Source organism: Manduca sexta, chromosome 12 (assembly GCF_014839805.1).
Source record: "Manduca sexta isolate Smith_Timp_Sample1 chromosome 12, JHU_Msex_v1.0, whole genome shotgun sequence".
Lineage (NCBI taxonomy): Eukaryota > Metazoa > Arthropoda > Insecta > Lepidoptera > Sphingidae > Manduca > Manduca sexta.
This window is the reverse complement of record NC_051126.1, coordinates 11,483,061-11,500,932: the sequence shown is the minus strand read 5'-3', so window position 1 is coordinate 11,500,932 and position 17,872 is coordinate 11,483,061. Positions and strand designations below refer to the sequence as shown.

Here is a 17,872-nt window from a genome sequence, read left to right as displayed (position 1 = left end):
ATTTCTATTCTCATTAACGAACACATCAGGGCCTCGAATATTACTGTATTTAGCAAACTCACGAGGCTGGCTAACACAACTAATTATAACGATGGCCTTTAACACTGTACCTAGCTGCAGCATTGATATTACTGTATAACATTTGGAAATTTCTGCCTCTATGTAACGGCTTGGTTAAATGATGCTTAAATATACAATGAAATGTTAGTACTACAGGTTGTTAGTAGGTGTTATTTTAGTTTTAAAATTCAATTACATAAATTTGTTTTATGAGATATAAAAGTAAAAAAAATATATTATAAATCTAATTTACGCAATACTTAATAATAATTTTAACTTCGGATTAAAAATACAATTTACAAATACTTGATTCACTTACTTTTTTATCTTCGTCTTCAGATTCGTGTTAACAATAATTTGCGACGACTATACTACTGTAATACATTATAGGGCTCAGAAATAAAGATACTTTTCTTAACGTAAATTTTTTATTCCTTCTAACTTAACCGTTGTTACAAATCTTTAGCTCTTTGTGTATATGCCGTCCTCGCGTCGTTCCCCGAAAGCGACGGTGAGCTATGCTATGCTATGCATGAGAATGACGGTTTCATTTAGAAATTCAAGTTGATTCTGTCATACACATATTATTTGATTTACGTCAAATTCGGCCCTTCAAATTTAATTTAAATCAAAGATGATGATGCTATTTTCCCCTTTCTTGATATGCATAGATACAATTCTCTCCGATTTTGTTAGCTATGTAGTACCATCTAACAGGGATTAGCCATTCGGCATTCAGCGAGCACGCTAATATTATACTCCAGGTAGATGCCGAAAAACTAAATATTAATTTACCTGACCTGGAAATGAAACCGAGTGCTCATTAACAGCCGTCCAATAAATGATCTCAATCTCAATCTTCAGTCCGATAACGAGATTGAACCAATCCAAATAACTCATTTGAAGGCATGTCAAGAAATACTTTGTTCTAATTGGACCATTTTTATGATAGATCGAAAAAAGCGATTAAGATCGTTTATTGAAAATCGTGGTAAGTCGTGCCTCGTGCCAATTTTACCTACGGGGCAATATTGAGGATTATACCTTTTTATTTTCGAATTAATATATCTTCTCGTTTACCATCTCTAAGTATATTTCTTAAATTGTACATTATTTATTACTATAATTTTAATTAATATCAACGCCTATTCCATTAATGCTTTAATTACATTTTAGCTTGTCTGGAAACCGAATATTGCATCTGAAGCTTGTAACGGTACACAATTCAGAGCTGTATTTGCCACGAAAATTGCTTAGTAAAGATAGATTGCGATAGAAATTCTAAATCCTGAAAAGGGTTAGGCTTTAGCTATGATTAATAGCAAGGACCCGAGCGCTAGGGCAATGGTATCAACTTACCAAAACTAATTACTTAATACTCAGTTTTGCACGTTGCTTTCTTTACATTTTTTAATATTTTTTTGATAAAATGCTTATATTTTTGCTGTTATCTGTTGTTAAAAATCAGTATACGTTGACATCATAGTTATTGACATCATTTTGATAGATTTCTGATGTAACTCCGAAGTCAAGGGTCCAACAACAATGAAATTTATATGAGACCACATGGGAAACATCAGCTTACAAATAAAAATAGAATCATCAAAATCCGTTCACCCAGTCAAAAGTTATGATTTAACAAACATTAAAAAATACAGTCAATTCAATATCAGTCGCAGCTCGGAGTCGACGTTGGCGGTGTGATATATATGATATGATACCCCCGTGCTCCGGAAAGTACGTGTATTCCTTTTTCGTCATGTTGGATTGCCGATTGAGTGAAGGAACAGAGAGTGCACCTGTGTACTGCGAATACACTTGTGCACTATCTCCCGCATACATAGATGATCTCCGTTGAGATTGGTCGCCGTGGCCGAAATTTGGTTAGGAGGGATTCATTCAATGTCAGCCCAGTATTGTGTACTGTTCCACTGCTGGGCACGGGCCTCCTCTACTACTAAGACTCAGTGTAAAGCGTTATTGCCTTATTAAAGAATCGCCCGGAGCCCGGAGTCTGGAATTTATACCCGATATGGCGATAGGCTCGCCCCCTATCACATCATGGGACGGAAAACACTTGGCGAAAAATGGGTGCCATGGTTGCGCCTCTGCATACCCCTTCGGGGATAAAATGCGTGATGTTGTGTGTAAAGAATCGCGCGTTTTTACTATCGTAGTGCGCAGAAGTCAGCTCCTTTTATCCACTACGAGGCCATTAAAAAGAGTTAGTGCTGTGTCCTATGAAACTATCGGTGTCGTGTACGAAGCAACTCTTGTGGCAATATTGTCTTAATATTTCTTTTAAACGATGCAGTTGCTTTTTGATTAAACGTACAAAAAATAAATTAATTTTGAACTACTTATTATTTGTAAAGAATGCAGGTAAAATTATAATCGACCTTTATTGGAAGGATGTGGTAGTATTACGCACTTTTTTACTAATAACGTTTTTTTTTTAATTTTATGGTATAATATAAAAAACTTCTTAAAAAATACTGGAAATATACTTTTTGGGCACGCAAAGTTACCCCATTGCACTTGATGGTAAGTAAAGTGGGATCCAATAGAATGTCGACTGACGAGAGATGACCGCTCGATAGTGGACACAATTATGCCGGCCTGTTGGATCCAGATATACTCAGGCTGATCCCGCAACGCGACATACTTACGGTGGCACTATGACGGGTTTTAACACCTTGTGTACGGTGGTCGCTATCCGGGCGGATGTAAAATATACCTACCAGCAACTATATACTTAATAAAGAAAAAGCTACGTTAATAAATATGAAATCATCATCATCATCACTATTTCAGCCGGGTATCGTCCACTGCTGGACATAGGCCTCCCCCATTGAACGCCACAGGGACCGGTTCTGGGCCGCCCTCATCCATCAGACTCCGGCGACTCACCAGATCGTCGGCCCATCTCGTGGGTGGCCTGCCTACGCTGCGTCATATGAAATGTTATGATGTAATTCCTAAGAAGGCTTGTTATATAACGCTGGGACACGTTTACATTAGATAATATAAATATACCATACCAGGTGAATATTTAATACCTTTATAAGCCATTAGTCACTTCAAAAATACTCATTTTTAATTAGTAACATTTAAGCGTCTCATAATTCATCGTTAATCTACAAAGAAGCTTTTATACAAGTTTGAAAGCGTCTCGGCGGCAGCCTATTTCAAAAATTAGGTCAGATAAGGCTTGCCGGGATTGTGTCGAAGTCTTGAACTCCGAATTTTGGTTTGTATTGTGTAGATACATTTGAACACATTTGCCTTTATTTATCTTTTTGCTCTTTATCTCTGTGTATAAATGGATGTTTGTGTAAGCCCCTGTTTCCCGAATATTCCAGAATATATTATATATGTATATAGATGTACCGCGCATGCAGTACAACTACGCCACCGAGGCAGTCTACATCTATATTATATATGTATATAGATGTAGACTGCCTCGTTGGCGTAGTTGTACTGCATGCGCGGTACGGCAGCGCTCTGAGGTCCTGGGTTCGAATCCCGGGTCGGGCAAAGTGATAATTGAGTTTTTCTGCTCAGTATCAGCCCGGAGTCTGGATTTGTGCCCGATATGGCGATAGGCTCGCCCCCTATCACATCATGGGACGGAACACACTTGGCGAAAAGTGGGTGCCCTGGTTGCACCTCTGCATACCCCTTCGGGGATAAAATGCGTGATGGTGTGTGTGTGTATATAGATGTATATTTTATATACGTCCAGTTAGCGACTACCGTACACAAGGTGTTACAACCCGCCATAGTCCACGTAAGTGTGTCGCGCTCCAGGATTAGCCTGTGTATATCTGGTTCCAATAGGCCGGCATAATTATGTCGATTGTCGAGGGGTAATCATCGTCAGTCGAAATTCTATTGGACCACTTACCATCAGGTTCAGTAGGGTCACTTTGCCGTGCAGCTTGCAGAAAACTGCCATGTTAAGTTTCATACTTAAGTAACTGAACAAATTCGAACCTTAAAACGCTTCTACACAATAACTTCGATCAAAATATCCTCCTTTTTGTCATAAATAAAGTAAATCCTTTAAAGTATATTGTAATGAAGAATAAAAGATCGCTGGTAAGGAAACAAAAGTTTAAATACGAATTGAAATTTTGAATATGTTCAGCTACGTTTATGGTTGACTTTACATAATATCTTCTTGACTCCATCAACATCTCTTGCTTTCTTCTAAGGATGGTGAATTCAAGTTTCCTCTGTTTTAACTGGTCATTGTAGATCAGGTCATCTACCTCTCTTCAGTTAACCATTGCCTTTTCGTACGCATGATTTTGTTCCAAATCTTCCACAAGTAATATAATTTATGTGGTCAGGTAGTAACGTACCGTTCGCTCTAAATGATCGCAAACTATGTTACCCCGAAATAGTGAGCCTACGCCCCGAGGCCTAATTTAACAGTGCTGTTAAAGTATACATTTTCAATATACAAGCGCCATGAGCGTGAATATGTGCACACGTGCTTTTTTATTGGCTTGGTAGCGTGGTTGTGGTATGGTATGACTGCAGTACTGAAGTCTCAGGGTCCTCGAACCGGGCAAAGTGATATTATTATTTTTTTTGTTGCTTTCAATGACGACAGTGATGGTCAGCAATACAACCGCTCATAAACAGTAGAAACACTATCCAACACCTTGAATTACAAAGTATTGCTCGGTATTCCACTGCGCTCGCCATCCTGAGACATGAGATGTTAAGTATCATTAGGTATGTCCAGTAGTTACACTGGCTACAATGTCGTTCAAACCGGAACACAACAGTGGCTACGCACTGTTGCTTGGCGGCAGAAGTAGACATTGCGGTGGAACCTACACAGGCGGACTCTCACATATGAGGACCTACCACAAGTTTTTCTACTCAGTTTCAGCCCGGAGTCTGGAATTTGGGACCGGTATGGCGATAGACTCGTACCCATCATATCGTGGGCCGGATTACGCTCGGAAAGTAGGTGAATTAGTTACGCCTGTCTACCCTTTTAGAGATAAAAGGTGTGAGTATGTGTGTATGCTTTTTGATGTTTTATCTACAATATGATTGTACAGGGTCATTTGTACATCGCGTTACCAAATTACTTTTATGAATATTAGCAAATATTAATATTTATTTATCTCTAAACAATATTTGGAGCAGGTAAAGTATATACCTACCTAAAGCGATACTACTGATAATGTAAAATGACAGGCTTAACTAGCAACTTTGGACTTTTAAAGAAACTTCACTGACTCAGAGTAAATGCACTATTCAGACCAACAGAAGCCAATAAAATTTAAAAATAATATGAAGTGTTGAAAAAGGCCTCCATAAAAGGTTATGACTGATTATCCGAAATAAAAAAAGCGTTACAAACACTAAAAACAATGCAAATCAACTATTACATAATAAACTAACCAAAACCCAACACTAATCGTTGAACTTTACAAAACAAACGACCGCTTATGAAAATCAAAGTAAATAATTCTATTTATGCTATTAGGTAATCGACACAACCCTTTGGTTAGGGATATGTTATCAAGTAGACCCAAAAGTTGTCGGGAATTGCCCTGTACGAAAGGGTTTCATCAGGACGGATTTTGAGCATAAAATTTGCATACAAACACTTTATGCTATAACTAGCGACCCGCCCCGGCTTCGCACTGGTATAACATAACAAAATAACAGTATTTCTCCACAATTTTCTGGATGTTATTATACATATAAACCTTCCTCTTGAATCACTCTATCTAATAAAAAAAACCGCATCAAAATCCGTTACGTAGTTTTAAAGATTTAAGCATACAAAGGGACATAGGGACAGAGAAAGCGACTTTGTTTTATACTCATTTTGTAACTATCGGCGAGGATAGTTTATTCATATTTTTATTTTACTTGCAAATTTTGTTTGTATCGATAATGTTGGGTTAAGACATAAAAGTGGGTGGTAAATTGACTTGAAAGGGTAATGGTAGGGTAAGATGGGTATGTATGGTTAGGTGACGAAGACTGAGGCTTTATGCGTGTCTTGCAAATACTTTTAGATATGGTAGTGTGACCCATTTAAGTCCGGGTTTTAACAAAGCCCATCATAAATGTTCTTGGTTTTATTTTTATCTTGTAGTGCCATAAATATACTACGACTTTATTAGTTCTTTTATTACTACATTTTCGAATATGTAGTAATATATTTAAATTACTGCATTAAACGACTTTTAATATAAGGTGGGCCTTTAAGGGATCCGTTATTCTTAACAAATTCAATCATAATGACCTTGTATTAAACAATTCTACCTTTAAAACACAATCATTAACAATTTTCTAACGATTAATGTCGATTGCCGAGAGATGAGCTCCTCGGTGGACGACACAGTTATGCCGGCCTGTTGGAACCGGATATATACAGGCTGATCCAGGAACGCGACACACTTATGTGGGCCACTACGGCGGGTTTTAGCACCTTGTGTACGGTCGTGGCTATTCGGGCGGATATATCCTATCATCGGCAACTTAGTATTAAATAAAGAAAACTGGAAATTCGACAGAAGTATTGTGAAGGAACGAAGGTATATAAAGGTATATCGGTAACATTTTGATTTATAGGAACCTTCCAGAATTATTCCACTGAACAAATAAAGTTTCTCTTTAAAACAATACCTTTTCGTTGGTGTACACAGAAATCAGATTAAAGTTTTATAAAGCCATTGTTTGAACAAAATAAAACGTTACATTTATTATTTGAAAGTTTTCAACTTTTAATTGGCTATACACGAACTCGATAATATTTTTGAAATAATTTATTGTACCATATTTAGTGAATAAAAATGTAAGGTTTATTTAATATAATATCTTTAATTCTTTACTTTTTACTATATTTTGTGAAATGGACAGTACTCATATCTATATAAATTTTATCAAGCTTTCTACCATTGGCAAAAGTTGGCGGCATAACAATATTGTTAGACAGCGTCGATATATCCTTGTTAGGTTACTGAAGCTATTTTGATTCAAATAAAAGTACTGACTACACAAATGCTTTTACAAATATTTCACCAACCAACCGACCAGTATGAATGCCGATGACTAACTACGTCGGTCTGTCAAACGGTGTTTTTAAAGCAACAACAAATACCTTCACAAATATTTTATCCCAACAATATATGACCTGATCACAAATACATTTCATGCAATATTAACTAATTAACTCAAGAACAGATTGAGGTTATAATCCCCTAAATATACTGTATACTTACTTTTTTGTATCGCGTCCATATGTCGCCACCGAGCGAGGTGGGGCCACTGTGGGTAGTCTTAATTATAACGTCGGGACCCTTTTGTGGATTGTGGTGTGATGCGGTGAACTAATTTCATGAAACTTCTCTTTATGAGATTACTTTTGGGTCGTTTGGCGCTACTGCAATGAAATGATTTGCTGTTGTTAAAAGAGTTTGTTTTAGTGTGGAAAAGAGATTCGATTTAAATAATTTTTATTTTAAAAGGTAGTTCAAGGGTATCTAAAGTGAAAGGAAATGTAATGCCAAGGGGACCTTTTTCGTCTACGGGGGCAAATCCGTCTTTTTGCAATTACGGGCGTTTTAATCGAAGTACAGCTTTGATAATGGTTTAGGTAAATAGGATATTTTTATAACTTATAACTGTACGACTATGAAAGCTGTCCTTCGATTAGGACGCCCGTAATTGCAAAAAGACGGATTTACCCCCGTAGACGGAATAGGGCCCGGTGGTATTACGAAAAAATAATAAAGATGGAGTTCAATATGCCACAGATCGTAAATACATGACGTGACGTGTCCCTTCAACGCTTTGCCAATGTAAATTGAGCCTTAGACCGTCGGAAATAAATCAAAAATTTAGGCGTCGTGGTGCGGCCAGTCAAGCAGTGAATAATGTCAATTATTAAAATAAGATGTTACTGCGGTGACAAAACGAGGAATCCATGGCATGATACGACGGGAAGGAATATGAGCTAGACTCTTATTTTCGTGTGGTTAAGTTTCATTTTTGTGTATCGCTTCTAACCCTACTTTGAAGGAAGACGTGCATACGAATCTGTGCTCTAGGACTCTCAAATTACTAAGGAAGCACGTTATTACAGCATGCGATCTCGCTAGTGTCCTCGATATTAGAAAATTCTCTCGCGACTACATTCTTAATTCAATTTTTATAGATTTTTCAGTCGGCTTGTACTTCTTGCATTCTTAATTATCCTTGGTTGAAGGTCTAATCGCAGCATATACGAGGTATGAACTAAAATATCATCACTTGGTATCGATCTGATATTTTTTAAATACGGACACGGCAAAATGACTCCAAATCACCTGAAGGTAAGTGGGATCCAAATAGTGTTGACTGACGAGACATGTTTGTACATCACATCGGCATGCCGGCCTGTTTGAAACAGGATATATTCAGGCTGACGACGCACTTACATGGGTCACGTGGTTTAGGGAGAATAACACGGATGTTTTTTTTTTTCTTTTATTTTTTAGAGGCTTTTGGTGACATTTCCAATATGCCAGCCCCATAGTACCTAAAACATTTTCTTCTCATCCAAAATTATTAAAGTAATTAAATATAACTTAATCTGTTTCAGATGGGGATTTCGACAATATACAATACGGATGGTTGACTTTATTTTATTAGTCTGTTCAAGAAAGTTATAAACTTTTTTACAACATAAATGCTTGCGCTTGACCACTATCCTGCCTAATGATAAGTGATGATATGGTCTATGGTGGAGCACGCTTGACTAGAAGATACCTATTCACTGGTGATTTGAAAATGCCCAGCTACCTTTATTTAATTATCGGGAAATACAGACTCTGGCAAAGTGTTTCATTCTTTAGTGGTGCTTATAATAAAGTGCAACCAAAACGCTTCGTGCACATCGGTTCTTATAGCTTTAGAGAAAACAGTTTCAACTGTAATATCGATTAATATAGTTGTTAATATAGTTTGTTTGTTTGACCGTGCTATTCTCAGAAACTATTAAAGCTATTTTGAAATTTTATTCACGATCGAAAGCTACATTACTTCCAGTACTAGAGACGTTTATTTCGATAAAATATACGGGACTTTTATCTAGGCTCTGATACTATTGTTGAATCGTGTATATTATCGTCTCTTCTGCTTTACAATACTCAAATCGCTTCTCGCATTATAAAACGTTTATGTCTATTTGCCGCAGATAACGATTTGAATAAGACATTTTCTATAGTTTACTCGTTTCACATTTATGTGTCTAATGATCATGAGAAATATGTTATTGTATAGTAAGTGTGTGGCTCAGGTAATGTATTTCGATCGAGTCGCGAGTTTCTGGGTTCAATATCAAGGTCTCGTGGTTCAGTCAAACAGCGGACGGGGCGGTACATGGACAGTACTTATAATGTGTGGCATAATTAAGGCGGGGGGGGTTGCCTATAAACGTTCGACCCCTATCATATAGGACGGAATACACGTGGTGAAATGTTGGTGCACTAGTTACATCTCTGTCTACCACCGTCAGGATAAAAGGCGTGTGTATGTATTCTTAAAAAAGTGTTTATATGCATACTTATATCACAGTCCGTAGATATTAAAATTCATTACGAGATCTTAAAGTTTATTCCGTAATTATTGTTAATGTTTTCCCTCCCTTGACCATTTGGCAGAACTATAGTAATTTCAGTGTCCCATAACCGTTGCTTCCTATAATAAAATCACGGACTTTCATTTTCGCTAAAAGATATCATTATAATATAAATACATGTATAAAATATTTTTCCAGAATCAATTATAAAAGGGTATTTCATAGAAGAAATAAAAGACAGAAAATCAAAAGACAATATCTATATATATAAATTATTGTATAAATTTTTGTATACATATTAATATGTATAACCGATCTAACTAAAATTACAATGACTAGACGATCTTAAACTTAATCGGTAGTAACGTAGTTCAACTTCCGGAGTCTTGTGAACAACCTGCGGACGAAACGGCATATTATGAGTTTTACAACATAAATAAATTTATTTATTTCAATAAATAGTTGGACCGCAACTGGTGTTTTCTTTTGAGAGTTAGTCCCGTATTTAAAAACGTTACTTAGCCAAGTATGAAGCAATAGTGACTATGAGTCTATTTCTCAATGCTTTTGGCATACTTTTGATGACATCTTTTTTGGTTCAAGGGCTTAGGTTAAGACCAAAGTATTTAAAATCATCGAATATAAGTAGTTATAAATGGACATATATAAGGACATAGTTATATATAAATGGACGTATACTTCTTTGTCTCCGTATATCGTAAGTTATACTTCATGTTAATTGCAGCCAAAATATTTTTTTATCCATCATATCAGCGTATAATAATTTATTTTATATTGGCAGTGGGTTGACAGCGAACCCTTTTTTTTCGCCTATGGCCATTTACAATCAGGCTAGCGGTTAGGTCTCCAGCGTTTGTAAATTAAAATGTATTCCCGCTATACACCACAACGACTTATCGTAACGATTCGAGATTGCAGTTATATCGACCGGTCCTATCTTTACACGTCACAGAAATCTGCGTCGATCGTCAGTTCATATTATACGCATGTTCGATAAAACTGCGCTAATGGACTACAGACAAATCGCTACGATAAATCGTTGCTGTGTAGCGCCTTTAGTTACCATGGTCGGGGCAGTAGTGTTGTCGACGGCGTCTCCGCCGCCTCTGAGCGTCGCACGCGTCCACACATGTCTCTTCTACAACAATAACATGTTTTTAGTTTTATATACATTTGGGCCATATTTTTTCTTTTTTATATAAATTGTAAGCTGTATTTGTAACGTGTATGCGAGGTGGAATGTGAGGATGGTTTTAAAGTGCTATGGAACATAAGGGAGTGTGTAAGAGAGAGGCATGTTAATGTTGGTTAATTTGTGAGTAAAAAAATTGTGAATTGTTTGAATTTACGAAAAGAGGATTCCACATACAAGTACTTATATGTTATATCGACCTTGGTGATGTAGTTGTATTATGGTATGATTGTAGTGTTGAGGTCTCGGGTTCGATACCCGGGTCAGGTAGTGATATTGGGTTTTTCTACTCAGTACCAACCCGTCTGTAATTTGTGACTGAGGTGGCGATAGGTACGCCTCTTATTATATCATGGGACGGAATACACATGACGGAAACGGGGTGCACATTAGCGCCTATGTCTACCAATTCAGGGATATAAGTCGTGTGTGTTTACATTTATATGAAACTAGCTTTTGCTCGCGGCTCCGCCCGCGTTGTAAAGTTTTTCAGGCTAAAGTTTTCCATTATAAAAGTAGTAGTTTCCCGGGAGCCTATGTTCTTCCCAGGGTTTCAAACTGTCTCCATACCAAATTTCATCTTAATACGTTGGGTAGTTTTTGAGTTTAAGACGTTCAGGCAGACGGATGCAGCGGGGGACTTTGTTTTATAATATATTTTTATAGAACTTTTTAAGAGGAACAATCCCGTCATACATAATTGTTGCATAACTTTAACCGTTTACACAGCGCACGCAACGGAAGCTCTCAAAACTAATAAATTGTCCCCGTATTTGCAACATGTTTCATTACTGCTCCGCTCCTATTGGTCATAGCGTGATAATATATAGCCTATAGTACTACACGAACAAAGGGCTATCCAACGCAAAAAGAAATTTTCAGTTTGGACCGGTAGTTCCTGAGATTAGTCATTACTGTTCCGCTCCTATTGGGTATAGCGTGATGATATATAGCCTATAGCACTCCACGAACAAAGGGCTATCCAACCCAAAAAGAATTTTTCAATTCGGACCGGTAGTTCCTGAGATTAGCGCGTTCAAACAAACAAACAAACAAACAAACAAACAAACAAACAAACAAACAAACAAACAAACAAACAAACAAACTCTTCAGCTTTATATAATAGTATAGATATAGATGTAGGATAATAAATTAATTTATAGAGAGTGAGAGACTTATCTAAAGGTAAATAGGGAAAGTTACGTTACGCTTCGTTAAGGCAATGGCGTTCATGGTAAGTTATTGAGTGAGTGAATGCTTACCGTCGCAGCATGCGGGATGCGCGGGCGGCGCGGCGTCGTCGTCGTGGCGGGCGAGCGCGCGCAGCTGCAGCGTGTACGCGCGCGAGCTCTCCGACACCGACCCGGGGCCCACCGGACCGCCCGGACCGCCCGGCCCGCCCGCGAACGTCGCGTACGGACTTATCTCGTACACATCTATATACATATATTCTCAACGGTTACGTATTATGAAATATAAAATAGGATTTAACATACACTATACGTATTTTTCAGTAATAAAAAATATGTATACGGATAGAATTGAACACACACTTCTGTTATATCTGGCTGACATCTTTTTAAATAGCCAAATAATTGAATAAACCTATTGTCATTAATTAATTTAAAAAATCTAATATCGCTGCACCTGATGGTAAGTAGAGTGGGGTCCAATAGAATGGCGACTGACTGACGACTTGACGAGATACGATTACCCCTCGACAATCGACACAATTATGCCGGCCTGTTGAAACCACATATACACAGATCCCGGAACGCAACACACTTACGTGGGCGGGTTTTAACACTTAGTGTAAGATGCTTACTATCACGGCGGGTATAAAATATATCCTACCACCAGCAAAAGGAGTAACTAACAGCACTATGTTTAGACTTCGAAGTTAAAAGGAAATCCGGTTACCATCTAAGCCACTTAAGGATTTCTCTTACTAAGGATATATCTCTATTAATATAAGCGAGGATATTTCTTTGAATAAATATTTAAAATTAAATACGTTTCTAAGAGATCTATGTTTTATAGCAAAAACATCCTTTTGGACGTCAACTGCATTAAGAAGATGCTTCGCGAGTACTCTTTAATATTTAAAACGTTTTAAAACGAAACTCCTTTGGTCGCAATCGCAGGATTTCATTTTTAAAAGTCATTTTGGAAAGGACATTTCAGGAAACACGATTTACAAGAAAGAAGACTGAGTAACATAACCCGTTGATATATACTTTTAATAGTTATGAGAGAAGTAGCTCGCCCGTGAGTAACTTGCCACAATTAGTAGAAATATCACTTCGAATTAACCTCTGCATGGTTCAGCTGTATGCATCATTATGGTTCGAAACAGAGCAATGTTCCTTACTCATAATGACGCAGAAGCGTATACTGAAAGAATAACTGTGTTTTAACACGCTGTTATTGTTAATGTAAATACTAAACATTAAAAATAATAAAAAAATCAGAAGGCCACTAGACTATTGTTATCATAAAAATGTCATCATAACCTCACTAAAAAATCTTATAAAAACTAAACAAATACTTGCTAACATTAACGTTTCCTATGAATATAACGTTAATAGCATCTTATTTCTCTTTGATTTAAATACCTTGCATAAGATATTACTGGTCCATATTTGAAATCCGAAATAAAGACCTCTTTCGTTCGTAGCTTTGTAGATCGATTGAGCATCAAACATTCGCCAATCCCTCGAGTGAAGTGCCCTAACAGCCGATAAAAGGTTTCACCGAGATTTTTTCCGTTTTTTTTGGAATATTATCGCCTATTCCATCTTTAGACCTTGCCTTGTTATTAGTAATGTTAACTATGGTAATAGTTTTAACTGTAGATTTAGCGGGGTACACTGTAAACATAGCGTGTTTAATTATAAACAATTTTCTTATTAAATATAAATATAATACTTATATTCTGTAAGTCATGTGTATAATTTTTTTTTTTTTGCTTTGAATGACGAAACGAGCTTGTCGTTCGCCTGGTGGTAAGCGATACGACTGAGCATAAACAGTAGAAACACCATCCAACACCTTGAATTATAAAGTATAATTTGGTATTTCACTGCGCTCGCCATCCTGAGATATGAGATGTTAAGACTTATTATGTCCAGTACTTACACTGGATACAATGTTCTTTGTACAACCGAAACACACCAGTCACTACCCACTGCTGCTTGGCGGCAGAAATAGACATTGCGGTGGTACCAACTCAGGTGGACTCTTATATATGAGAGACTTACCACCAGTAAAATAAGTAGCAATAGCAGTAAGTGAATATAATAATATAATAATTAATTCCTATAAGGATAAAAATATTAACACCAACATTTGCATACATTTATCAATACAATTACATTATAAACGATTAAAACAGTCAGATAATCTGTCCCGACAGCAATAATCACCTGACCCATTTAAAACCTCAATCTTCATCAATAACCACTAACTAAATCGATTTCGGTATATCGAATCTGGCAGATATTTTGTTAATTCGAAACACGTCAGTGTTACGTAGATTTTGGGCTGAAGCCAATACTCTAAGATCTCTGAGCAATTAACGAGGCTTTGCGCAACAACAGTCTCTGTTCGACAATTAAGATCAGCCGCACTCGGCAGCATTGGATAACCCCCACATAAACTATTAGATACTTCGTCGTGTTAAGAGTTTGCTATAGGTCGAAGGTCGAAGGTCAAATTTGTGTTGTGTCGATGGTTGTAGTTTATTCACGTTCAGTGTAGTATTCAGGTGGTGACATTCATTTGTTATTAAAAGAAAAATTAACATCAAATCAAAAAAATCAAAGATGTTAAATTGTTGAATGAGAGCGGTGTTACTTCAACAGTTTTATTTTTTGATTTTGTTGCCGTTGATAAGTAGGATGTAAGTAGGTAGTAAAGGATGTTTAGTATTTCCCATTTAAAGTATGAACGTACCTGGAGGGTCCGGTGGTAGTTTGGGAGTCTGATGCGCTGGCGCCCTGTATGTTCCGCAGTCTGGCTTCTCCGCGTTCGTGGTCACTCGGGGAAGCGCGACGTCGGTCCTTTATGATAAACGAAATGATCTAATAATTAGTATTTTAGATGCAAGAGTGACAGTTGTAGAACTAATAATTATTAAATTCTGTTACATAAAATATAATTTATTTACAACTCTAAGTAATTAGTAAACGAAAGATGATTGTATTATAATACTATTATTTTCGGCAGTGTTTATACTTTATTTTGATGCGACCGATAATAAAAATGGCCTTTCAAGCCCGAGCCATGCTAATATCGAAGCAAATTTGATACTTCTAACTGCGAATATATCCTGATCATTTTTATTTTATATTTATGAAACTTCCCCTAGAATACGTATCGTGCGATACCGTGAAAGTCTTGAAAAGAACCGTGTTAAAAAAAATTAATAACCATTTCCAACTTCTGTAAACTCCAAAATAACGTCAAAGGTTTAGTATTTATACGTTTAGTGCTAATACCTTCGATTTCAAATGTTACCAATTTCAACAAATATTCCAAGTTAATAACGATAATTAAAGTTAACAATACTTGTTGGTCTCAACCTTTTTGCCGGAGCACTTTGGAAATATTAACAAAAGGCCAACGTAACTTAGTGAGGACCGTTAAATTTTACTTTTTGTTTACAACGCAGCCATCTCGGAATGAAATGCAAAAAGTTTTTTCACTTTTCAGATTTCTTTTTGATGGACCGAGCCGTACCTACGTTGCGGAATCAGCGACGGGTTAAGAGCGTACCTTAATTAATTTTCTTCTTTAATTTCTTTCACCTGCTGTGTACGTGAAATGAAATATTGTACTCGCTCGTATTGAATACTGGGAACTACTCGTAATAAACGCGTTTATGCATTTTTAAGTTAATGAATTATACCGACTTTAAAAAAGGAAGTTCCGTATTTGACTCGTATGTATGTAACTTTGTCAGACCGTGATCTTCAATAACTACTATATCCGATTTCAATGACATTTTCGTTATTTAAATGTATATTTTTCAGGAAATCTTTTAGTATATGATATATCATTTATTAAACATATTTTTTATTCTTACAGACTTATAAACAAATGACAGGCCCACTAGACAATTTAAACAGCGATTAAATACTCAAGTTAACTTTTCAAATTATTAAGAAAAAGGCGACGAAAGATCGTATAGTTAAAACACTTATTAATCATCCTTATTCGAATGACCTTTCGCTAAATCATGACATAAGTAATAACAATACAATATTTAGGTCACGTTCAGTCCTGGTCCGTCCATTTAGTAACATAATAAAGAGTGTAACGAGTTGAACAATGTCGCAGTTTATAGCGTTTTGATCGTAAAGCGACTTTATGATTGGTCAAGTCAAAGCTGTTAATCTTGTTTAGATTCTGAGCATAACTTGATGTAATCCGTGTACATTAAAAGGTACATTCAAAGAATAAATTCAACTATCATGTAAATCTAAGAAAATATTTTATAACTTTCATCACATTAATTTCGATCATCATCATCGTTAGCCAATGAAGTCCACTGCTGAACATAGGCATCCCCTAATGACTTCCAGGCCGATCTATTAAAACCGACCTGCGATTTATTGTTCCTGCGATCTTGAAAAGAGCTCGTCATCCAGACATGAGATGTTAAGTCTTATTAAGTCCAGTAGTTACACTGGCTAAAATGGCCTTCAAACCGGAATAAAACAGCGACTACACACTGCTGCTTGGCGGCAGAAACACACATTGCGGAGGTACCTCCCCGACGGACTCTCACATATGAGAAATTTACCACCAGTAATGTAATAATTTTGAATAAGCCTACTTATAGGAGTGCTATCTATAACACAACTACGTCATTTGGAATATCACGTTAAGTTTGCACGTTTTAGGGCAGAAGTCACGATTGAAATACATATTAAAATACACAAACTCTTCAATATCCCTCTCGTCGTGTGAAAAGGGTCGATGGGTTTGCCGGATTGTCACCCGAGGGGCCGTGTCAGCACCATGTCACCTACAGATTACAAGTGCTAACGATCTCCTTTTATTTCGCTCGTGTTTTTCACAGCTCAGCTTAATGACTCCGTAATGCAGATCGAAGGTTTGAATTTTATTTTATTAAATCGATATGCGGTATTTGATATCGCTTACGTTTCAAAAAGGGTTGATAGTTGTTCTAAATCGCCTGTTTAAAGCGATAACATTTCAAAAGGGTTAAATTTCATGTTAACTCTTATTGCATCTAATGCTTATCAATTTATGCTATAAGTTTTGTATATTGAACATATTATTACAACAAATACGCAGATCTTACAATCTAAGAATCAACCACGGACAAGTAATGCTTAGCATTTTAGTAACATAGTTTCAGAAACGTTTCGAAATACCGCTCTACAGGTTGCCTAGTTAGGAAGCGTCTCGACCAAGATTTCAGATCTACCTATAGCATTGTTATTATCATAAAAAGTCTAGAAACAAGCCAGAGTCTTCGTTAAGCTAGCTAAGTTCTGCAACCACCCCGTTATACAATGTAATGATTTATCATATCTGAAGACTGCCAATTAGGTTGAGAGCGGTGGAGGATGCCATCTGAATTGGATTCCAGGAGCTGTGGTTTTCAAGAGAAGCTTCTTCATTCTTACTTCTTTAATGCCAGCCCGAGCTGGCTTTTTTGCACTTTTTTATTTAGTCCAATATAAAATGTGTTGTTATATCAGCGACTTAATTTGATTAATAATTAAATATACTCATGTACCTTAACTTATCATAAGCGCAACTATGTTCGCCTACGTAATGAATAAAGCATTTTATTTTATTTTATCTGATGCTGCTTTTATCAGCTAATAAGACACAAGATGATATTTTATTCAGCCTGTTTCATTATGTTTAAAGAAATATTAACCGCCTATTACGTAAAATACTGTTAATGCATATAGAATTCGTTTGTTAATAATTTATTAGGAATTTCTGACTTTTGTATT

At 36.6% G+C, this 17,872-nt stretch overlaps 1 protein-coding gene across 1 annotated transcript in view; it reads right to left on the bottom strand.

Moving 5' to 3' along the window:
• Window positions 1-9,913: 9,913 nt before the first annotated feature.
• The window catches only part of LOC115440741 (Down syndrome cell adhesion molecule-like protein Dscam2), a 71,743-nt gene continuing 63,784 nt past the window's right edge, over window positions 9,914-17,872 (bottom strand). Inside the window, 4 exon segments of the mRNA XM_037437925.1 lie at window positions 9,914-10,058; window positions 10,746-10,820; window positions 12,137-12,310; window positions 14,829-14,935. Of these exon segments, the coding sequence (XP_037293822.1) occupies window positions 10,033-10,058; window positions 10,746-10,820; window positions 12,137-12,310; window positions 14,829-14,935 (382 nt within the window). The 3' untranslated portion in view covers window positions 9,914-10,032.